This window comes from Solanum dulcamara, chromosome 11, assembly GCF_947179165.1.
Source record: "Solanum dulcamara chromosome 11, daSolDulc1.2, whole genome shotgun sequence".
NCBI classification, from domain to species: Eukaryota; Viridiplantae; Streptophyta; class Magnoliopsida; order Solanales; family Solanaceae; genus Solanum; species Solanum dulcamara.
The window spans coordinates 60,448,834-60,472,845 of NC_077247.1; the positions used below are offsets into that span (position 1 = coordinate 60,448,834).

Sequence of the window (24,012 nt, forward strand, 5' to 3'; positions counted from 1 at the left end):
ATAAACTCGAAGATTAATCAGTTGTTCTTGTACCTTTATGAACCTAAATCAGTTTGGAAAGTAAGTAATAGCTTTGAGATTGGGCTATTTCACTCTTTGGTTAAAAGCATATCTTTGGTGCAAAACAAAACTATCCTTTATTGAGTGTAAACGCCGGGTGTTTATTTGTCACAAAGAACATACAATCTTGACAAAAATGTCAATTTATGCAGAAGATACAAAAGACACAAGTGATGGTGAAATAAACAAATATAAGCATTCCCACTATTTTTTGATGGAGAACGTATACAACACTGAGTGAACGTATCTCTCTCCCGGATTCACAATTGACGATGGGAAATTTGGGTGATTCACAGCGTCTGGAAACACTAGAGTTTCCAAAGACAATGCTGCATGAGGCTGATACATAAATCCACCTTTCCCTTTTATACTTTTGTCCCAATTTGAAGTGTAGAATTGAACACCAGGTGCAGATGCTTTTACATCCATCACTCTTCCAGACTTCTTATCATAAACTGTCCCCACAGGTTTCATTTTTGCAGTGCTGTCGAGTGCATAGTTGATGTCATATCCATTTTGGAGTTTGTTGATCCTACTCCCCACTTTACGGGGTTTCAGGAAATCATAGGGTGTGTTCTTGACGGGGGCAATTTCTCCTGTCGGAATGAGTTCTTTATCAACTAGTGTGATGTGTGATCCAAAGATTTGAATGACATTGGACAAGATATCGCCACTGGTGTGTCCACCGATGTTCCAGTAAGGGTGGTGAGACAGGTTAATTGGCGTGGCCTTGTTCAGAGCTTTTGCCTTAAATACAACACTAAGTTTGTAAGGATCTTTCAATGCAAAGGTAACAGAGGCAAGAACTGCACCAGGAAATCCTACATAAGAAAAAAAGGAGTTTATTCAATTCATTAGTGTTCTTCAAAATGAAATTACTCCCTCTATTCTACTTCATGTGATGCTATTTCCTCATTAGTTCGTCAAAAAACCCCGAAGCATTTCTATTTTTGGAGCTAATTTAACTTTAAATTTTCTATTTTATCTTTAACGGCACCATGAAAATCTCTTGACATGTTTAAATCCCATGAGTTCCAAATGTTTTTCCTTCTTGAATTTCATGTTTAATCAAACTACGATAAGTAAATTGAAATTGAAGGAGGAATGTCCTATATAGAATACCAAGACTTACCTTCTTCACCATCAGCACTGAAGTAAGTTAAAGTTATGTAAGGACGGGGACCATCTTTTACGTACTTGCTCACCTTCCAGACAACTTTGCTAAATCCTTTAGGGCCACCTATATTTTCGAAGTTTTAATTACATCAGACACAGAAAAGGAATTTGGGTAATGTAGGTAAAAGTGGAAGAGAAAGCAGAGGTAAAAGGAAATGTAGTGAGAGTACCATGTATCATGTTTTTGCCTTCATTGGGAACAAGCTTATAAAGGGTTCCATTCAGTGTAAATTGAGCACCACCAATCCGGTTAGCGACTCTTCCAAGGGAGGCTCCAAAATAACTTGTACCATTCTGCACCAAGTTACTTTCATAGGTGAAAACAGCAATGGGCTAAATTTTCTTCAATGTACTTCACATCAATCCAAAAGATGGGAGTGTTTTAGCTGATATTATAGACTAGGGACGCGATGTTTGTTAGTAAAGAACTACAATTAGATAGTGTCAAATGACTCTGGATTTTGACATGCCACAATTCAAGCAGGGACGGCTATAAAGGATTTGGTGACTTGAAACTAAATCCCTATAAAAATTATTTCATAGAATTCAGACATCGTATTTACTTTCTAAGCTACATATCACCCAATGAGAAAAGCTGATATAGCGGACAATTTGCAGGAAAAGAAACGAATGTAAGCAAAAGAGGACAAATCAAAATTCAAAATGGTGGTAAATGTGCTAATTGATGAGAATAAGAATACCAAAATTTAGCCGCCCATCTGAATAACCTCAACTAAATCCCAAAAGTTAGAAATCAACCTAAAATTGGAAGTTTCTATTAATGATAGCTATATATAGCCTATTAATTTCCGGAGCCTGAACTGCAAGCTTTATAAATTGCATTAACGGGAATTTTAGTAGCTCTTGCTTGGCTACTTGAACTTTCACTTTATTGGCAAGAGTTCGATTCCCCCACCATGTAATCTCCTCTCCATTTCCCGATGCTATTGGAGGGGAAAAATTGGAATAGGCACATTCAAATAGAATGAACAAAATAAAGTGAACTAACCTTGTATTCTTCGATGGTGTCATATCCAAGAACAACATCACCTATTTTTCCTGGAAGGGATCAAAGACTTCAAGTAATAGCAAACACAGAACAAATTTACACATCAACAATGTAAAAAAGACGGACATACCATACTTATCAGGAAGAAGAACGGATATGATTGTGGCACCATAATTAGTGATCTTAATAGAGAAATCTCCTTTCTTTAACTCATAAATTCCTATCTTAACACTGCCAGCAGCCAACAGATGAAAAATGAATAAACAGATGAACAAATTAATCTTTGAAGACACATTCATCTTCGGATCTCTGTATTTTTAGAGAGTCTAAATGAAAGCTTTTTCAGCCCTTCAATTCATATACTTCTCCATTCATCTGGCATTATTGTATTAGTGGGATTAGATTATTACCAGCATGTGAACAAAGGACAAATTGTCTGTCAAACAATCTGCGTGGGAATAGGATAGTTCCGTAGAAAAATCCACAATAATGAGCTTCAAGTCCTGAAATTGATCTAGTCATTTCAGTCAAATTAGTCCGTGCCAAAATAGTTGTTGCAATTATTATTTTTAGTTAATTTGATTAATTTTTAAAATTAAATTAATTTAATATTTTGAATATTCAAAAACTATGTGAAAAGTACTATAATAAAATTGTGACAAGTATTTTGGAACGAATGAAATATTACTTTCTATCCACCTCATAATAAAGAGTACACAATTTTTTTTTAAAATTGCATAAATATTATGAAATAATATATTTTTTTGAGTAAAATTATATTTAAAAAATGTAAATTCTTGAAAATGATGAAGGGAAGTTCTTCATTAACAATTAAATGATACTTTGCCCAAAATGAAATTTATTTTTAAAGAAATAAAAATGTGGATCAACATTTCCCGTAGGAGGTCTGTGCTTGGGGAAATCGTAAATATCACCTTACTTGTCCTTTTTCACAATATATCATAATAACAGTAATTAAATAGAGATTCCTACAAATATTTACATTTTATACCAAGCATAGTAAAAATAAAACAATTTTTGTAAAGATGGTATATATATAGTGTAATTTAAATTTAAAAAAATTGACTTAAAATTTAATATTGAAAGTGGGTGAAATTTAAAAACATTGTTGTCAAATTTTGTTAACTTGTCTATAGATATTTCTCTTTTAATAATAGTGTAGATATAGATAATTAATCGCAGAAAGTAATTTGTATTGACTCTTAAATACCAAAAATGGTACCCACGTTGGAGTGATTTAAATTTTGGCACTTCAACCGCATTAGCAAACATCGTGTGTATTTCATAATGTAGCCTTTGGGTTGCGTTAAGTGTTTTCCGGATCAGAAGAACTTACAGCATAAATATGTGAGTTCGGTAGATTGTATAAAAATAATATATTGAATAAGATGTATTAATAATGTTGGGATTAGTTATGATAGGACTATTTCCGATTTATTGTTTGGTTTGGTGAATTGGTGTATTAAGAGTAATTCTATCTTTACACATGTTAATTCATGTGTTAATAGTCCATGTATTGCTAATAACAGGATTTAATATGTATTTGTTATACACTCTATAATACTGAATGTTGTGTATATGTATTAGTTAAACATAAGCTCAAGACCCAATCAATAATGAATTAAATAGTATCTAAGTTAATACATGTATTAGATTTTTATATACATCCTACGAAACGACTCCCAAAGTGTGATATACATATTGAGCAATGCACTTCATGTGCTGCGATAAGTGTGAACTAATTAGCACAATGAGGCCATAACGGGAGGACTCAGTAAAGGTTTCAATATTTGCAGTTATAGCGGTTATATAAGGCACATTTTGTTGGATGTGTCCATATTGATGGCTGAAAAGAAAAATGAGCTATTTATAAGACATTGAATATTTTTAATGATTTTAAGGAAAACCATGTAAACTTGGCCCAAAATAGATACTACCATCATTTAATTGCACGGTTTTCCCATTAGTGCGCCATGTAAACAGGTATGCCAACCTCCTTACGTTTTGCTTTTCACAGAACATATAAGCTTGATACAAAAATCAATTCAAGTAGACAATATTACTAAGAGGACAGTACACAAGCCAAGTCTTCTAGTATTTGTTGATGGAGAAGGTATACAACACAGAGTGGGCGTAAGTCTTTCCTGGATTCACAATTGTGGACGGGAAATTTGGGTGATTCACAGCGTCAGGGTACCCTTGAGTCTCCAAAGACATTGCTGAACGAGGCTGATACACAAATCCACCTCTCCCTTTTACATTAATGATCCAATTTGCAGTGCAGAAATGCACACAAGGCGCAGTCGGGTGTATATCCATCACTCTTCCTGAATTACTATCATAAACTATTGCCACTGGTTTCAATTTTTTATTGCTGTCCAGTACATAGTTTCTGTCATATCCAATTTGGACTTTATCGATCCTGCTCCCCACCTTACGAGGTTTAAGGAAGTCATAGGGCGTGTTCTTGACAAGGGAAATTTCGCCTGTAGGAATGAGCTGTTCATCAACTGTGGTGATGTGTGATGCATAGATTTGAACAAGTTGGGACAAGACGTCATCACTGTTGTGACCACCGAGGTTCCAGTAAGGGTGGTGAGATAGGTTAATCGGAGTGGCCTTGTTCAGTGATTTTGCCTTAAATTCGACACTAAGTTTGTAAGGATCTTTCAATGAATAGGTAACAGAGACAAGAACATCACCAGGAAAGCCTACACATAAGAAAGCAATTAATGGACATGAATCATCATTTCAAATATAGACACTAGATTTACCTTCTTCGCCATCAGCACTGTGGTAGGTTAGAGTTATGTGAGGACATGGACCATCTTGCACGTATTCGCTCACCTTCCAAACAACAAAGCTAAATCCTTTAGGGCCACCTGTATTTTAATTACATTAGAGAAAGGAAATTTGGAGGCAAATGTAAGAGAAGCATAGGTAAAAGGGAATGTATACTGAGAGTACCATGAATTGTGTTATTGCCTTCATTAGGGACAAGCTTATAAAGGGTTCCATCCAAAGTAAATTGAGCACCAGCAATCCGGCTAACAACCCTACCAAGTAGGGCTCCGAAATAAGGTGTTTCGTTTTGCACACAATCACTTTTGTATAAGTTTATGAGTAACGTGGGATGCTTCGTGCGCGTTAAGGGTAGACTAATAACAACATGATCTATTAAATACAATGGAGAGAGTGAACTAACAATGTATTCCTTGATGGTGTCATATCCAAGAACAACATCATCTATTTTTCCTGGAAAAGGAGCAAGACAAGATTAAGACTGATTTCTTCAGGAACACGCAAAAAACAAATACAATTCAAGAAAATTGAAACAAAAACATATGTAAAAATAGGAATAAATTTACGAAAATATAGGATTGATTAGGTATAGACAGAGCACATACCATTCTTATCAGGAAGAAAAACAGAGATGATTCTAGCCCCATAATTGGTAATCTTAACAGAGAAATCTCCTTTTTTATCTCATAGATCCCTATCTTGCAGACTGCAACACTACCAGCAGCCAACAAATGAAGAATGAACAAACAGATCAACACACTAAAAACCTTTGAAGACATAGTCAACTCCTTTGGTTTTGACTGAAATTGTCTGTTCATAGTTTTATTAAGCACAACTTCAAATAGCTAACTTAAAAACATACATTAAAAAAATTCAAAAAAATAATAAAATATCTCAACAAATTAATAAAAATTTAAAATTCAAAAAAATAGATTCATCCTAAAACTAACTTATTATAGTAAAAAAAATAGTGCAGGAAAGAAAATTTCAGTGTTTTTTAATGACAGCTACATCAAACTTTTATTATGTGCTTCTCCAATTCAAGTGGTGCTATAATTGGGATTAGCTTATTATGTGCGTGTGAGAAAGAAAAGAACTTGTCTGTCAAATAATGTGCGCAAAAATGAGAAAACTACATTAAAAATTGACAATGGTATTAAGATTGAGAGTCAAGTTAGCTGTTCCATTATTTTATGTATTGTTACATAAAGAAGTAGCTGTTTATGCTGACTTGTAAATTAAAAAAATTGGCACCCACGTTAGCGTGATACTTATTTTCTGGAGATAATTAAAAACTAAGGGAGAATTTTATGGCTTAAAAGATATATTGAACTCAATCACATGATCCACCATTTCGTGAATTCAACTTTTTAATTGCCCCTAAATTTAGTTTCCAGTTTTGTCCCTTCAACCTCATTAAAAGGTGTTAATTTCACACAGTAGAGTTTAAATGGAAACAAAAATGGACTCGACCTCGATACAGAGTTCATAGCTTCGTTCGTTGAATCACTCAAATCAACGACTATAAAAGGAGGCCTTGAGTTGTGTTGAGTCCATGTCGGTGGGATGAGGAAATTTGAACTCTTTATATAATCTTGTACTCTTGCTCTTGAAAATCCTTACCTCGTGAACTAGCTCCTTGGTTGAATTAAGCCCAAAATACATTTTCTATCATGTATCAGAGTCACACCCATTCCAATTTATGGTTTAGCATTGTTCAGTCCCCTCAACGTAGACTGCTAAGTAAAACAAGTTTTGATTTGTTCCGGAAAGGAAAAAAACATACAAGACTATCCACTCCAAAAACATTTGAACACTCACTAAACATGTCTGAAAACAGTTCTTTGAAAACTCCATCAAGAAACAAGTGTATTGAGTCAAAATGTCAGATGTTTTATTTGTCATAAAGAACATATAACCTTGACAGAAATATTAATTTTATGCAGAAGATACTACAGACACAAACGATGGTGGAGAAAACTAAAAAGAATTCCAGTATTTCATGATTGAGAATGTATACAACATTTTGTGAACGTAGGCCTTTGCTGGAGTCACAATTGTTGATGGGAAATTTGGGTGATTCACAGCGTCGGGGAACCCTTGAGTCTCAAAACACAATGCTGCATGAGGCTGATACATATATCCACTTTTCCCCTTCTGATTAAGGGAGTTTGCAGTGTAGAATTGGACACCAGGTGCAGACGCTTCTACGTTCATCACTCTTCCTGACTTTTCATCCTGAACTATTGCCACGGGCTTCATTTTGTCAGTGCTGTCGAGTACATAGTTGATGTCATATCCACTTGGGAGTTCCTCGATCTGGCTCCCCACTTTACGGGGTTTAAGGAAATCATAGGGCGTGTTCTTGACAGAAGAAATTTCACCTGTAGGAATGAGGTACGTGTCTACTGGAGTGATGTGTGACGCAAAGATTTGAACAACGTTGGACAAGATATCGCCACTGTTATGTCCACCAAGGTTCCAATAACTGTGTTGAGCCAAGTTAACTGGAGTGGCCTTGTTCAGAGATTTTACCTTCATTACCACACTAAGCTTGTAAGGGTCTTTCAATGCATAGGTAACAGAGACAAGAAGATCACCAGGAAATCCTACAAAAGAAAACAATGGATTTTTTTCAATTCATAATGTATCTTCAAAAGGAAATCAATCACTGTAATTGTTTTGTGGAATAACAAAGCAGATGTACCTTCTTCACCATCAACACTATGGTAGATTAAAGTAATGTGAGGATAGGGACCATCTTGCTGGTACTTGCTAACATTCCAAACAACACGGCTAAATCCTTTAACGCCTCCTATATTTTTGAAGTTCTAAGAGGAAGGAGTGTGGGGTATATGGAGGTGAAAGTGAAAGAGAAAGCAAAGCTAAAAGAAAATTGTAATGAGGATACCGTGCAGTGAGTTTGGACCATCATTGGCAACAAGCTTATACAGTGTTCCATTCAAAGTAAATTGAGCACCACCAATCCGGTTAGCAACCCTTCCAAGTAGTGCTCCAAAAGAAGTGGTATCATTCTGCACAAAAATACTATCATATTTTATGTGTAAGAAGATTTCAACCTATCAAACGACTCTTTCCATAGAAGACTTGAATTTAAAACGGGACATTATTAAGTTCAAAACTTTCTCATTCCAAGAGTTGATCTGGCTCCAATGTGAAATAGTCGTGCTCTGCATTCTAAAACCTTAATGCAAGGGAGACTTTCAGTTGCGTTGAAACAAACACACAAATAAGAGCAATGAAGGGATATGGTTGGTATTAAGCGAAGGCGCATCCTATGAGCCATAAAAGCATTACAACACTGCAGAGGAGCATTGATATAACTATGATGGTCCACTAAGAGATGCTTCAAAACAAGCAACCATCTCAGATAAGCATACATTTTATCGTGCAGTGTGCTAAAACGACGTAGAAACAGAATCATAGTTCTGTACTATTACTATGATTGTTGAATGTGTTTCGTCGGAAATTTTAGTTAAATTAGGCCCAAATTTTCATATAAGAAAAGAACCAAGAGGAGTTTTTACAATTACCTAAATTTGATGTTCAAACTAAGTAGAGTCATTAAATCCAGAGAGAATTAGAATATATAACTCCGAAGGAGCAGAGAACTTTTTGCCAGTCTAAATTTCCTTCAATGTACTACACATCAGTCCATAAGATGGAAGCTTTTATGTCACATAGTATAGGCTAGAGAAGCAGTTTTTGTCAGGAAAGAGCTACCATTAGACAGTGTCAAGTAAAAAACTGGTAATCCCACAATTGTTTTGGTTCATAATTGGCTATGAATTTTGACATGGCACAATTGCTATTGACTCACAGAGAACAACAGTTCCAATCAAAGAAAAGAGAAAATGAACTAAAAAGTTTTTAATAAGGAGCAAATTCTGATAGATCATTAAACTAGAACAAAGTGAACTAACCTTGTATTCCTCAATTGTTTCATATCCAAGAACAACATCACCTATTTCTCCTGCAAAGGGATCAGCAAGAGACTATAAGACTGATTTCTAAGGAACAGAAAAAAACAGTTAACACATACACATCAAGAAAGTTGAAACAAGATCAGATTGGAACATGTTTTCCATAAAAAATAAGTTTGATTCAGAGAGCAGATGCAACCTATGTACTATGTGTTCGATGGAACGGTATTTTCAACACACAACATAAATATAAATGTGAAAAAAAAACACTAAAATTTCAACAAATACTAAATTTTGTACCCATAATTTCATATGTAGAATAAGTTCATTACCAAGAAACCTTAAAAAAAATTCATCAAATTTAAATATTGAATCCGCCTCTAATTGATAATGTGAAAGACAGAGTACATGCCATTCTTATCAGGAAGAAAAACAGAGATGATTCTGGCACCATAATTGGTGACCTTTACAGAGAAATCTCCTTTCTTGATCTCATAGACCCCTATATTTTGGCCTGCAACACTAATGGCAGCCCACAGATGAAGAATGAATAAACAGATCAACAAATTAATCTTTGAAGGCATAGTCAACTCTAGTGAGACTTGAGATTGTCTGAGTGACAGCTTGTTCAGCCTTGAATATGTGCACTCCTCCAATATCTTTGGCCTTATTGTTTTTTCTTTTGAGAATGGTAACATTATTATTTGCCTTATTATGAAAAAGTTTATTAATTGCAGTTTGCATGTGCACAAATCAGAACTTGTCAGCTGCGTGGATATTAACTCACGTGAATATCAACATTGATGAGTGTGCGGTTGTTAACTTGATAGATAATTAGTTGAAATAGACGAATTTAAAATTTAAAATTTCTATCATCCTAAAAAATTAATATATAATAATAACTGATTCATACGTGATTTAAATAAAAAATTGACTTTATGGATACGCTGGATTCATAAGTTAGCCATTCCAATTATTTAAGGCCAAATACAAGTGGTCCCTTAAAATTAATAACCAATTTTTAATTTTGACACTCCAATCAAACAGTGACGAGATTAACTTTTCATCCCAATATTGACACCAGGGCTAAAAATTGACAGTGATGGATTGCACACATTTGTTTTTTTCGAGAGTTATTTATAATGGTAGTGATAACATTTTGATTCTAAATAAGTAAATATTATATGAAATTGCTAACTATTTATAAGGAGTAATGTGATTAGAGAACTCAATGGAAACTATTAACCTAAAGCAATAGAGGTACAAACTTAAATTTGTTTTAAGAAAAATTGTGTTTCTGGGCTCTTCAAAAATGTCGACAGATGTGGGTTAGATACTCCAAAAGAAGTGCATTTTGGAGAATCAAACATGTGTGTGGCAAAAATCTTGGAGAGTCTGAGCAACAAGAAAAGAAACAAAACTTTCGCTCCAAAAACAATGAGTCCACATGCAAACACTCACCAAACATGTTTGAGAACAGCTTTTAGGAAACTCCAGCCAAGCAAAACTGTATTGAATCAGAATGCCAGGTGTTTTATTTGTCGCAAAGGACATATAACCTTGATAGAACATACATCATTCTAGTATTTCTTAATTGAGAACGTAAACAGCATTTTGTGAAAGTAGGGATTTTCCGGAGTAACAATTGTTGATGGGAAATTTGGGTGATTCACAGCATCCGGGAACCCTTGAGTCTCCAAACACACGGCTGAATAAGGCTGATAGACAAATCCACCTTTCCCCTTCTTTACAAGGGTGTTTGCAGTGTATAATTGGACACCAGGTGCGGTTGTTTGTAAAGTCATCACTCTTCCTGACTTTTTATCATGAACTATTGCCGTGGGCTTCAGTTTTTCAGTGCTGTCTAGTGGATAGTTGATGTCATATCCATTTTGGAGTTTCTTGAACTGGCTCCCAACTTTACGGGGTTTAAGGAAATCATAAGGCGTGTTCTTGACAGGGGCTATTTCTCCAGTTGGAATGAGATGTTGATCTAATAGGGTGATGTGTGAAGCAAAGATTTGAATATCGTTGGACAAAATATCGCCACTGTTGTGTCCACCAAGGTTCCAATAAGTGTGTTGAGCCAAGTTAACTGGAGTGGCCTTGTTTAGAGCTTTTGCCTTCATTACCACACTAAGCTTGTACGGGTCTTCCAATGCATAGGTAACAGAGGCAAAAAGATCACCAGGAAATCCTACAAAAAAAGACAATGGATTTCATTCAATTCAGAAAGTTCTTCGAAAGGAAATTAATTACTTCATCCATTTCAATAAACAAATTTGTTTATGTGGTTTTGGCTTGACAGAAAGTTTAAGAAAATAAACAATTTTTTTAATCATGTGGCCTTAAACTAAAGATATGTAGAATGTACTAAAAGCCTTTTAATCTTGTAGCTTTAAGCATGCCATGTGGAATATTAGAATTAAAGAGTTGTCGAAAGAAAAAGACGTTCTTTTTTTAATCATACTAAAATGGAAAGCAAGATAAATAAATTAAAATGAAGGGAGTATGTGATTGTCTTGTGGAACAACCAAGCAATCTATTCACCTTCTTCACCATCAGAACTGTGGTAGGTTAAAGTTATGCGAGGATGGGGACCATCTTTCTTGTACTTGCTCACCTTCCAAACAACATGGCTGAATCCTTTAGGGCCACCTACATTATTCAAGTTTTTACATAAGAGGAAGGAAATTTGGGTATTATGGAAGTGAAATTGGAAGAGAAAGCAAATCTAGAGAGGATACCATGCAGTGTGTTTTCGCCATCATTGGCGATAAGCTTGTAAAGGGTTCCATTCAGAGTAAATCGAGCACCACCAATCCGGTTAGCAACTCTTCCAACTATAGCTCCAAAAGAACTTGTATCATTCTGCACAAAAGTTTTTCACATTTGTTTATTCCTATATATATTTGTAAAGTATCAAGCGGCTGATTCCATATTCTCATCCATTAATTTCTTGGAAAGAATTTCGAAATTTGACATTCTTTATGCCCCATCTACTAACTTAGAGTATGACATTATTGAGTCACACATGAAACCTGTTAAAATGAGCTTGCCAAATGTTGGTTTTTATGTCATATGAGATAATGTATCAAATGTAAAACTTAAATGCACTAGGTGGAGTATCCGAAAATCAGACATCCTTTTGGATGCCTTTATGTATTCAATATGGGGCACTGTTAGGTTAAACAAATACAAACACAAAAATAAGGCATAAGAAAAATGAGTTACTTTTAGCTACCTAAAGGCTCAAATGATGAAACAGACATAATTATGTCTAATGATGGTCCACCCCCATTGTGAATGTTCATAGTGTCAGCCAGCTTGGCTAAGCATACTTTTTAGTGTGCAGTGCACTAAAATGGCATAGGGACAACAGAATCATAGTTCTGCACTATGAATTTGTTTTACTGAAAACTTCTTGAACATTAGGCCCAAGTTTTTATTTTGGAAAAGAAACAAGAGGAGAGTTTTTACAATTTACCTAAATCTGATGTTCAAACTACAGAGAGTGCATTAAATCCAGAGACAATTAGAATCATCCATCTCCACTTTTCTCCTGTCTAAATTTCTTCACATTAGTCCCAAAAAATGGGGATATAGGTTATTACAAATTATAGATTAAAACGCGGTCTTTTTGGGAAAGAGCTACAATTAGACACTGTGTCAAACAAAACAATTCTGTTAATCCCACAAAAGTTTATCTCTACTGTTTCTCTGTTTGTCTTTTTCCCTAATGAGAAAATGATGAACAATAAGAAGTTCTAAGAAAAGAACAAAGTGAACTAACCACGTATTCCTCAATGGTGTCATATCCAAGAACAATATCACCTAGTTTTCCTGGAAAGGAACAAGACAACACAACACATCAAGAAGGTTGAAGCAAGATCAGATAGGACAGTTCAGTATCAAGAACCATGAAAATACAACTCATCAAACTCAAATCTAGAATCCACCTCCAAATTGATTATGCAAAAGACAGAGAACATACCATTCTTATCAGGAAGAAGAACAGAGATGATTCTGGCACCATAATTAGTGACCTTAACAGAGAAATCTCCTTTCTTGATCTCATAAATTCCAATCTTGTGTCCTGTAGCAGCCCATAGATGAAGAATGAAAAAACAGATCAACAGATTAATCTTGAAAGACATAGTCAGTCAACTCTCTCTAGTGGTTCAGAGTGTGGGTGTGTCTTGATAACAGCTTTGAGTAAGATATGGAATCTTCTGGTCTTATTATAGAAAAGATTATTAAGGCATGTGCACAAAAGAAGACTTTGTCAGCTGACAATGATGTGTGTAGAGTCTTGAATTTACACAGAGGTAAGTTGTTTTATGTATAGTTTAATGCAAATTTAGCCGTTTGTGTTGACTTGTAGATAACACCAATGGCATACAAGTTGCCATCAGTCTTATCATAAAAGATATTAAAATCAATCACATGACTCTGCATTTCTTCAATTCTACTAAATTCATTCATAGTGTAAAATAGAATTATACTATCAGTAAGTCATAATATTCAACTTTACTATGTACAGAACACCATCAGTCATAAATTTAGTTAATTGGATAAAGTATGAATTAATGTACCATGTTTACTAAGAAAACAAAGCAATAAACACTACATCTAAAAAGAAATACTTTGACCAAAAGATGAGATTCAAACTAATAGGGATCCCCCCAGGCCACCACCGCCGCCGCCAAGACTCCAACCCGACCCGACCCGCATAGGGCAAAAGCCACCCGCGCCGTTTGTTTTACTAAATCAAATAGAAAATAAGTGAATGTAGGACATAACCTAAAGCCTAAAACGACCGTCTGATGATGACAAAGGTGTGATTTTACCTCAGCTTCTTGTCTTCTTAACTGTATTTTCTCTTGATTTTGCTTGAACGGTTAGACAATGTTGAAAAGAGAATGGAATTTTGAAGAAAATGTGGGATTTTAAGGAGATCCCAAAACCCTAATCTAATTACTAATCACGAGATCTCTAGACCACAGAAATTTACTAAGCCTCAAATCTAGGAATCCATCGAGGCCTCATATGCTCTCAAACCCTAGTAATCATTATCTCAAAGAAGGGCATTTTAGTCACAAAAACGAAATGGGGTGGGACCCACCTCCGGACCTCGAAAAATTTCGTTCGAAAGATGGAATCGTAGATTCCGTCGATACGAACACAACGAAAGTTATCTCACTATCAGATTCCATCTATAGCTCCTCAAATTTGCAAAAGACTGAAGTGAACACTGTTCATTGTTCGAGTGAGGAGCTGCTGCAAGCTGAAAAAATCATATCCTTGAGAAATCGGGGATTGCTAAAGATTATAAACAATATTGGAGATGATTCTTCATCCCATATGCCAAGCACAGTACAAAGTTCACAAAAAAATTTAGTCCCAATTGAGAAAAATGCAGAGGCGCATCAGCTCAGCATCGCCGCCAATGCGCCACCACTGCGCCTTCAATTTCCAGCCACCTCCGGCGATATTCTAGCCCTCGCACCATCTGGACTTTGTTCGCAAGGACAAGGCGCCCCGATAGGAACAAAAACCTCTGGCGAAATCAACTCCGGCGAACAAATTGTAGTCGACGCCGGAGCTACGGCAAGCCAAAACGCACAAGATGAATGCCAAAATGTTCCTCAAGCTGTTTTCAATCTCCTCAGTCATGAGCGCCATCTCGAATCACTGCCACACTCTTCGAATTTATCCTTGAGCTCTGACAACAATGGAGTCGCCGGAGCTCCGGCCAGCCGATTCAGCCAAGACCAATACCAAAAGGTGAGTAACAGTGTGGAGAAGGTTTCTAACTATAACACATGTCTCAAATCTATACAAACAAGTTCAAATTCAAAAAGTCGTCAAGACGACTTTGGTGGTGCCGGAGCTCCGGCGAACCAATTGGCAAGAGACCAATACCAAAAGACTCATCAAGGTGTCATGAAGCTTCCAAGCTATATAGAGTGTCTCGAATCACCATCAACAAGCTCAAATTCAAAAAGTCGTCAAGACTTGCATCTCCCTGAAGAACACTGTAACAGTGTTGTTCGAGCTGAAGCTATGGCTGTTGTATTGGATCATGTTCAAAATGACCAACAAGGAAATAGAATGCTAATATTGGAAGGCATTGAAGAAAATGGTCATGCCCCAAAAGAAATTTCGAAGGGGAACTTCACTGATAAGCAATGGAACAGTGCTCTTACTGTGGCTCATCCAGGTAAGTCTTCTAACTATTTCAACCAATATCTAGTAAAAAGTGCTGACCATATTAACAATGTTGTTCAAATGCATAGTGACACTATCGAACCTCATGAACTTAGCTTACTTGATAATAATGTACAAAAAGGAAATTTAGCTAATGTTGCTATTGTTAAGCCTACTAATTTGCATCTAGCTCTGACCAAGAATAATGAGGAAATTCAGAATGCTACTCACAATGGTGATACTGATCTTGTTGTTAAGCACAAGGAGCAGGGGAACATAATACTTGGTAATGTTGAAAAAAACAAACAACCTGACCAGTTGAACAGGGGGCTCAATGTGAAAACTCAACCTGTCCATAGACCTTATGTTCCTAATAGCAATCCTATGAAAGTGTCTAATAATTTTGATGCTATTAAATCTACTAACAAACCTGCTGCTCTGAATACTGGAAGCAACCTAGGTTCCAGAAACTCAAACCAACTTAGAGCTCCAAGTTTTAATATTCCAACTCCTAATAATCATGTGGTGCTTCCCAATACTAATTTACCTGCAAAACAAACCCAGCACCCCAATACTAATACTCCAACCCCTCCTAATCCTGTCATCCACCAAACTCTGGCTACTAAGTTGAGAGCCCAAGAAGCTATGAAAACAGACACTATTGATATTACACCTCCCAAAATTACCACAAAGCAAGGCTATCCAGCTGTAGTATTTACAGAAGAAGATTTCCTGGTGAAATTGGCTAGTGATTGTAAGTATACTCTAATAGGAAAATTCACAAATACTATGCCTAAGATGGAAACCATTAGAAAGGAATTCATCTTGCAAACAGAACTCAGAGGAGGAGTGAAACTTACCCATTTTAACTCTAGGCATCTGTACATAGACTTGGACAATGAGTATGATCACTCTACTGTTTGGTCCAAAGGAAGAATGTACATAAATGGCCAACTTATGAGACTCCAACTGTGGACCCCCACCTTCAAGCCTGAAGAAGAAACATCTCTAGTTCCTATATGGGCTATATTACCTGAATTACCTTGGCACTGTTATCGTCTTGCAGTGGTAACTCCATTACTATCCCCAATTGGAAAGGTGTTGTTCTTGGATTTGGCAACCTACAAGAAAACAAGGGGTAGTGTTGCAAAAGTCAAAGTACAAATTGACCTTACAAAACAAAGACCACAACATGTATGGATGGGGTATGGTGAGGATGAAAATGGAGCAGGAAGGTGGCAGTCTATCCAATATGAGGGGGTGCCAGATTACTGTCAACACTGCAAACATCAAGGTCACACCATTCATGTTTGTACTGTGAAAAGAAGGGATGAAGATAATAAGAAAAAACAAGTTCAAGAAGAAGAAGCAAGAAACAAAGATAAATCCAGCAATGAAAAGAACAAGGAACAACAGAACAAGGAGCTAAAACACCAAGAAGACAAACAAAATAAGGAACAACAAAACACTAGCAAAGCTGAAACTAAAAAAAGAGACCAAGAACATGCAGGTTGGCAAATTCAAAGGAGGAAAGGCAAAAAAGATGGACAACATAACCAACAACAACCACAACAGCATAAAACACAAGTATCCATGACAAAAGGGGAAAGTTCAGTACCATCCCAGCATATTATCAGCAGCAGCAAAGAAGGAAAATCTCAACAGCAGGCAGGTATGCTTAATAACTCTAACTTTAATACTTGTAATATCCAAACTTGTAATGTAGACTCTGGAGTCCAGAGCCTACTCCCCATTCCCCATACAATATTGGATCCCAGCCCCCATAATCCCATACAGCAGGTATTACATGTTAATGAAGAGAGCAGACCTGCAGACAAACAAAAAGAGCAAAATATTACTGCCAGGTGTGCACCAAATACTGGTTTGAATAATGTGGAAAGCAACAAAGCCAATGGAAAAATCCCAGGTATTGACTTAATGCTCCCACAACCCCATGGCTCCCCCAATTACTTTAATATCTTAAATAGTATTAATGTTGTGGCTGAAGAAGTCTGTGGAGGTCAGGTTGGAGGAATACAGGAGCAAATCACTAATCTGCAGGAAGGGGAAACCAAGGGGAGGGAAAATCTATTGGTTGACCATAGGAAAGACCCTAGAGCCCCTGCCACCACTATTCCAGCAGAGATAAGGTCCAACATGCCATTGCAACAAGATGATGTTCAACAGCTTTCAGAGGACAGTGATAAGGGAGGTGTTGAATTTCCAAAAAATAGTGAACAAAATACAGGTGCAGTGATTCAGCTACTGAACAATAAATATACTCTTTCTTTGAGTAAAAAGAAGAGGGAGGCACTGAAGAAAAAGATAGGGAAAAAAAGTAAAAAATCTCTGTCTGAAAAGACACAACACAGAGCAGGGATTTATGCTTCACCTCTTCAAATTCAATCCAGCTCTACTGAATTGTGTGTGCTTAATAAGAGAGCCATATCAGATGACTTGGAGGATGAATATAGACCTATTCAATCTGAAGATGAAGAGGACCTAGATCAAAAGGAACAAACTCATGATGAGGATGAGGAAACTAGTGCCTCTCCCATTAGAGCACTGGATGATATCACAGATTCTACAACTCAGGATGAAGTGTTGCAAGTCACTGAGAAGCAGGGTTTATCACCCAGGGGTCAGCAAGCAAAGAAGAAGAAGAAAAAACAGAAACAAGACATCTCCACCAGTTCAGATAATGCTACTTGTAAGAGTGGCATCAACACAAGGTCCAAATCCCTGAAACTTTGATGATGAATACAATATGCTGGAATGCAAGGAGTATTGATACTCAAGGTGCATTGGATAGACTCCAAAAACTCAAGGATTATCACAATTTAACTATGTTGGCAATCCTGGAACCATTTGCTAATCAATCACATCTTAACCACTACAGAATTCAGCTGAGAATGGACAGTGCCATTCATAATCCCAATATCAAGATTTGGTTGTTTTGGACTAAGGATGTGGACTGCTCTATTGTAGACCAAGATGAACAACAGTGTACTTGTGAAATCAAACATGTGGCTAATCTTAATTCTCATATTATTACATTTGTTTATGCCAAGTGTAAGGATTACCTGAGAAGAACTCTTTGGGATAAAATGCTGCAGTATGCTGACACAGACAAGCCATGGTGCATTATGGGAGACTTTAATGTGATCACTGATGTTGATGAAAAACTAGGAGGACAACCACACAACATGAACAAAAGCTTAGAGTTCATAAGTGTAATTGAGGCATGTGGTCTCACTGATCTGGGATTCCATGGGCAGAAATTTACATGGTGCAACAACAGGGACATGGAAGTTAGAATTTGGAAGAGACTGGACAGGGCCATGGTGAATGATAGGTGGTTAGAGATGATGCCCATGACTACTGTGGCTCATCTTGCTTCAACAGGTTTAGATCACTCCCCCCTATTACTTGAATGTAAGGAGACTCACAGTAATCCTATCAAATACTTCAAGTTCCTCAACTGTTGGGTGGATAATGAGACTTTCCAGTACACTGTTAGAGTCTGTTGGGAAAGACCAGTAGAGGGTAATCCAATGAGAATATTCCACTTGAAACTTAAGAGGGTGTCTAACACCCTTAGTAGCTGGTCAAGGCAACAGTATGGGGACATATATGAAGCTGTCAAAGAGTTTGAAGAGAAGGTAAAGCAAGCTGAAGTTGATCTCATCCAAGACAAGTCTGAGGATAACAAGATCAAGCTGAATCTTGTGAATGCTCAGTACATTAAATACTTAAAGACTAAACAATCCATCCTTAAACAAAAAACTAAGCTTCAGTGGTTTAAGGAGGGAGATGCCAATTCCAAGTACTTTCATGCTATTATTAGAGGAAGGAGAAGAAGATTATTCATCCATCAGATTACTACTGATGAACAGGATAATACTATTCAAGGTGATCAGAATATAGCTACTGCTGCATGTGACTACTTTGAGAAGATATTTACTGGTAAGGATGATGCTATCAATGAAGATATCCTCAGATGTATCCCCAAATCCATCACAGATAATCAAAACCAAGCTCTTAATGCTATGCCAACTAAAGAGGAGCTGAAAGAAGCTGTTTTTTCCCTCAGTGATGTATCTGCTGCAGGTCCAGATGGTTTTAATGGTAAGTTCTTCCAAACTTGCTGGGATATCATCAGTGAAGACTTATTCAATTTGGTGAAATACTTTTTTTGTGGGCATTCTATTCCCAAGTTCATCTCACATGCTTGTTTGGTCCTACTCCCAAAAGTAGATCATCCTAATAAGTTATCAGATTTCAGGCCTATATCACTAAGTAACTTCACCAATAAAGTTATTTCAAAGATCCTATGTCTCAGACTTGCTCCTATTCTTCCTCAACTGATCTCTGAAAATCAGTCAGGTTTTGTTAAGGGAAGAAGTATAGCTGAAAACATAATGTTGGCACAGGAAATCACTCATAGCATTAAAAAACCAAAGCTGGGAGATAATGTTGTGATCAAATTAGACATGGCCAAAGCCTATGATAGGGTGTCCTGGTCATTTATATGTCTAGTCATGAGAAGGTTTGGATTTGGAGAAGGATTTATTGACATGGTTTGGAGACTTATGGCTAATAACTGGTATTCAGTTATTGTGAATGGAGGTAGGCATGGTTTCTTCCACTCTACAAGAGGCCTCAAACAGGGAGATCCATTATCCCCAGCCCTATTTATTTTAGGTGCTGAGGTACTATCAAGAATGCTCAATAATCTTCATCAACACCATTTGTACAAAGGTTTCCACATGGAGAAGAAAGGTCCATTGATTAATCATTTGAGCTTTGCTGATGATATAATCATTTTCACTTCAACATGTAGTAACTCTCTCAAGCTGATCATGAAGACACTGGAAGTGTATGAACAGACTTCAGGCCAGCTTATTAACACACAAAAGAGTCAGTGCATGATCCCTCTGAATACTGATCCTGAGATCACTGAAAGGGTCACTTCTACCACTGGTTTCAAAACAACTCATGGCCCTATTACCTACTTGGGTTGCCCCTTATATATTGGAGGTCAAAGGATCATATACTTTACTAGTATGGTGTCCAAAGTAACATCCAGAATTAGAGGATGGCATACCAAAATTCTCAGTTATGGGGGGAGAGCTGCTCTTGTGAAGTATGTGTTGCAGTCCCTCCCAATTCATCTCTTATCTGCTGTGATTCCAACTGCCACTACACTCAAACAAATAAAGTCCCTAATAGCAGACTTTTTTTGGGGATGGGACAAAGAAAAAAGAAAATACCATTGGGCATCATGGGAGACCCTCAGCTACCCAACAGATGAAGGAGGTGTTGGCATGAAAAATCTAAAAGATGTCTGCCTAGCAATGCAATATAAACAATGGTGGATTTTTAGGTCTAAGAAGACTCTATGGGGGAGCTTTCTGAGGGCCAAGTATTGCCAAAGGGCAAATCCAGTAATCAAGAAATGGGACACTGGTCAATCAATTATGTGGAAACACATGATGACAAACAAAGCTGAGATTGAGCCTCATATACAGTGGCACCTTAACTCAGGCTCTTGCAGCTTTTGGTGGGATGATTGGTTAAGAATTGGCCCCCTAGCTTATCACAAAGACTGTCTACCTAGACTTAACAATACCACTGTCTCCAAGTTCCTGAAGAATGGAGAATGGGATGAAGAGAAGGTGAGGCAACATGCACCACAGCATCTGATACAGAAGATTCTAAATGTTTCCTTCAAGTACCAACCTGACCTCCCAGATACAGCCTACTGGAAGCTGAATTCAGATGGAAACTTTACATGTGCTTCAGCTTGGAACCAAATCAGGCCTAAAAGAAACAAAACCATGACAGACAATAATATATGGCACAAGAATATACCCTTCAAGATATCCTTTCTTATCTGGAGAGCTCTCAGAAGCAAGTTGCCCACCAATGAAAATATTGAGCACTTTGGTCATGCAGCTGCTCAGTGTTCTTGTTGCTACAGGCCAGGATGGGATACTATAGATCACATTTTTATCTCTGGACACATGGCTAGTCACATATGGAAGTATTTTTCTGACTGTTGGGGTATACAACACAGCAGCAACCCAATGAGGAGCAATATGATGAAATGGTGGCTGGCTAAACCAAATAATGAAGTCCATAAACTATTATTGCAAGCTACTCCTATATTTATTTGTTGGAACTTATGGAAGAACAGGTGTGCTAGTAAATATGGTGGCAAAAAGTCTAGCAGTACTAGAGTGAAATTCTCAGTCATCAAAGAACTCTACATGCTGATCTTCACAGCTTTCCCTTACATTAGTTGGCCAAATGACTGGAAGGAGCTAATAGCTATGGTGGAAAGATGCAGCCATGAAATGAAAATCATCCAAGTCAGTTGGCACAAACCAGCATACCATGTGGTTAAACTGAATACTGATGGAAGTGCCTTGGATAATCCTGGAAGAATCGGAGCTGGGGGTATCCTAAGAGATCATAAAGGAAACATCCTTTATGCATTTGCTGCACCACTTGGAATTGGTTCTAACAACCAAGCTGAGGTACAAGCTGCAGTCATAGGCATTACTTGGTGTATTCAACATGGCTACAGCAGGGTTCTACTGGAGGTTGATTCTGAATTACTTGTGAAATGGTTAAAACAAGAGATCACATCTCCCTGGAACATCAGGAAATACATCACATACCTGCAGGAGATGATCATAATGCTGGATCTCTTTCAATGTAAGCACATATATAGGGAGGCTAATTTTGTTGCTGATACACTCTCCAAGCATAGCCACAGTGTAGATAGCATGGCTCAATTCTACAGTGTTCAACAGCTTCCTAAGGAAACAAGAGGATATTACATCCTAGACAAGATGGGGATGCCAAATTTTAGGAGGACAAAGCTGAAGAGGATCAAACAACCTCCTTGATTTGCATACCAATAATAGTAGTACAGAACTCCCTATGTATAAATTCATAGGTAGGAGTTTTGTAAAGGGGATAATCTCCCTTACTTATTGCATTCCTAGAGCAATCAACCTACCCCTAGAGGTAAGGATTAGAATAGATAGCTTCTTTTTTCTTTTCATTTTTGCTTGTGTAGGTATCAGTAGATTTGGAAAATGGGAACCAACAATTGCAAGCCAGGCAAGGAAAGCTGTAGTGATGCAGCACAGGAACCAGCAATGGGAATCAGCAATCAGGAACCAACTACAAGTAATTAGTATTAACTACTATAACTTGCAGAATTGCTTGTATGTATGTTTTTCTGTTGGTGGGTGCAGGTACCATAGGGAGCTGGTTCTGAGTACAACTAAGGGTCCTCTCTTGGGAGAAGCCTGCAACAACATGCACTTTAACCTCATTTACTATGGAAGTCACATGGAGCTACAAAAGAGTCTCCAGCAGCCTGTGCATCTATCCTTCCTGTTTGGCTTCTTGTCACTTGTCTTTACAGGTTCAAAGTATCTCAACAAAAGAGAAGCAACAACCTGGCATGCTAGGACTTCACCAAATATTCAGCCTCTCACTAATGCTAATACCTTCCCTGCAACACCTGTAACTGAGAATCAGCAGGGTAAGATGTGCAGGGTGAGTTGCAGCAGGTGGACCTGCACTATGGTCTCAAAACTTTGCAAGAGTACAGAATATACTATATTGACAAGGCCCAAGAAGTTTCAGCACAAACGGACAATTGGAGACGTTAGGCGAGCGGCCTTGAAAAAGCCAGCTGCCTTAGGCCTTGAGAGGGTGCCTTCTCTCCAATGTGTGCAAGAAGCTTCCAAACTTTGCAGAACAAAAGAAAGGGCTGTTTGTGTATACCCCAAGAAGTTTCAACTCAATCGGATAATTGGAGACGTTAGTCGAGCGACGTTGAAACCCAAAGCTCTATTGGAGGTCCTACAGCATAGAATGATATGCAGGGTGAGTTTCACTATGTGGACCTGTCCAAAGGCCTCCAAACTTTGTGTCATTGCAGAAAATACTATAGGGATAAGTCCCAAGAAGTTTCAGCACGAACGGACAATTAGAGACGTTAGGCGAGCGACCTTGAAAAAGTCAGCTGCCTTAGCCCTAAAGAGGGTGCAATTTTTCCAACTAGTGCAAAAAGCTTCCAAACCTTGCAGAACAAAAGAAAGGGTTGTTTGTGTATACCCCAAGAAGTTTCAACTCAATCGGATAATTGGAGACGTTAGTCGAGCGACGTTGAAACCCAAAGATCTCTTGGAGGTTCTCTCCTGGTTGCTAACTGATGCAGGTTCCTATTTGCCTTTGGTTGTTTGTTGTATTGATGCAGGTTGTTGGATTGATTCATCAACTTGTAATAACAACAACTACATAGAAGATATCACAAAAACAACCATCAAATCAAATAGAATCTCCAAATCCCCTGCACAAGGACCATCCTGCTGTTTGTTTGGCTATTGGATTAGAGTAGCCTTTTTCTTTTTCTTTCCTTTCCTTCTACCTTTTGACTGTGCAGGAACTTGTACACATGCAACATATCTATCCACAGTTGGAGGGCCAGCTAGGTGTGCTGCATACTACAGCAGTGGCATGATAGAGCACTTCTCTATTTGGAGCTTGCAGCTTGTGGAATTACTCAATGCATCCAGAACTCACATCAAGGGGATGGTGATGGAGTATCAACAACTGAGCTTGGATTGTGTGCAGGCACACAAGAACTCTCCAATATCTAAGGCACCATCTATTAAACCTCCTGGCAGCAGCAGCAACCATCAACACTCATTATGGGAGTCTAATCTGGGAGACCATTATTCTTGTTTGTGTGGTTGTTTATTT

General features: G+C 37.4%; 3 protein-coding genes and 1 pseudogene across 3 annotated transcripts; all 4 read right to left on the bottom strand.

Annotated features, from left to right (window-relative positions):
* Positions 1-113: 113 nt before the first annotated feature.
* On the bottom strand, positions 114-2,724 carry LOC129874153 (uncharacterized). Its single transcript, XM_055949399.1, has 5 exons — positions 2,376-2,724; positions 2,246-2,295; positions 1,407-1,530; positions 1,193-1,300; positions 114-881 (listed from the first exon to the last, which is right to left on the bottom strand). The coding sequence occupies exons 1-5, from the start codon at positions 2,542-2,544 to the stop codon at positions 265-267; spliced, it is 1,068 nt and encodes a 355-aa protein (XP_055805374.1). The 5' UTR covers positions 2,545-2,724; the 3' UTR covers positions 114-264.
* A 1,589-nt stretch (positions 2,725-4,313) lies between these two features.
* Positions 4,314-5,847, bottom strand: LOC129874155 (uncharacterized; annotated as a pseudogene).
* Positions 5,848-6,940: 1,093 nt separating this feature from the next.
* Positions 6,941-9,900, bottom strand: LOC129873156 (uncharacterized). Its single transcript, XM_055948190.1, has 5 exons — positions 9,425-9,900; positions 9,013-9,062; positions 7,980-8,103; positions 7,776-7,883; positions 6,941-7,677 (listed from the first exon to the last, which is right to left on the bottom strand). Exons 1-5 carry the CDS (start codon positions 9,708-9,710, stop codon positions 7,049-7,051), a joined length of 1,197 nt encoding a protein of 398 aa, XP_055804165.1. The 5' UTR covers positions 9,711-9,900; the 3' UTR covers positions 6,941-7,048.
* A 522-nt stretch (positions 9,901-10,422) lies between these two features.
* LOC129873158 (uncharacterized) lies at positions 10,423-13,329 on the bottom strand. Its single transcript, XM_055948191.1, has 5 exons — positions 13,007-13,329; positions 12,806-12,855; positions 11,760-11,883; positions 11,563-11,670; positions 10,423-11,209 (listed from the first exon to the last, which is right to left on the bottom strand). Exons 1-5 carry the CDS (start codon positions 13,167-13,169, stop codon positions 10,593-10,595), a joined length of 1,062 nt encoding a protein of 353 aa, XP_055804166.1. The 5' UTR covers positions 13,170-13,329; the 3' UTR covers positions 10,423-10,592.
* Between the last annotated feature and the right edge of the window lie 10,683 nt (positions 13,330-24,012).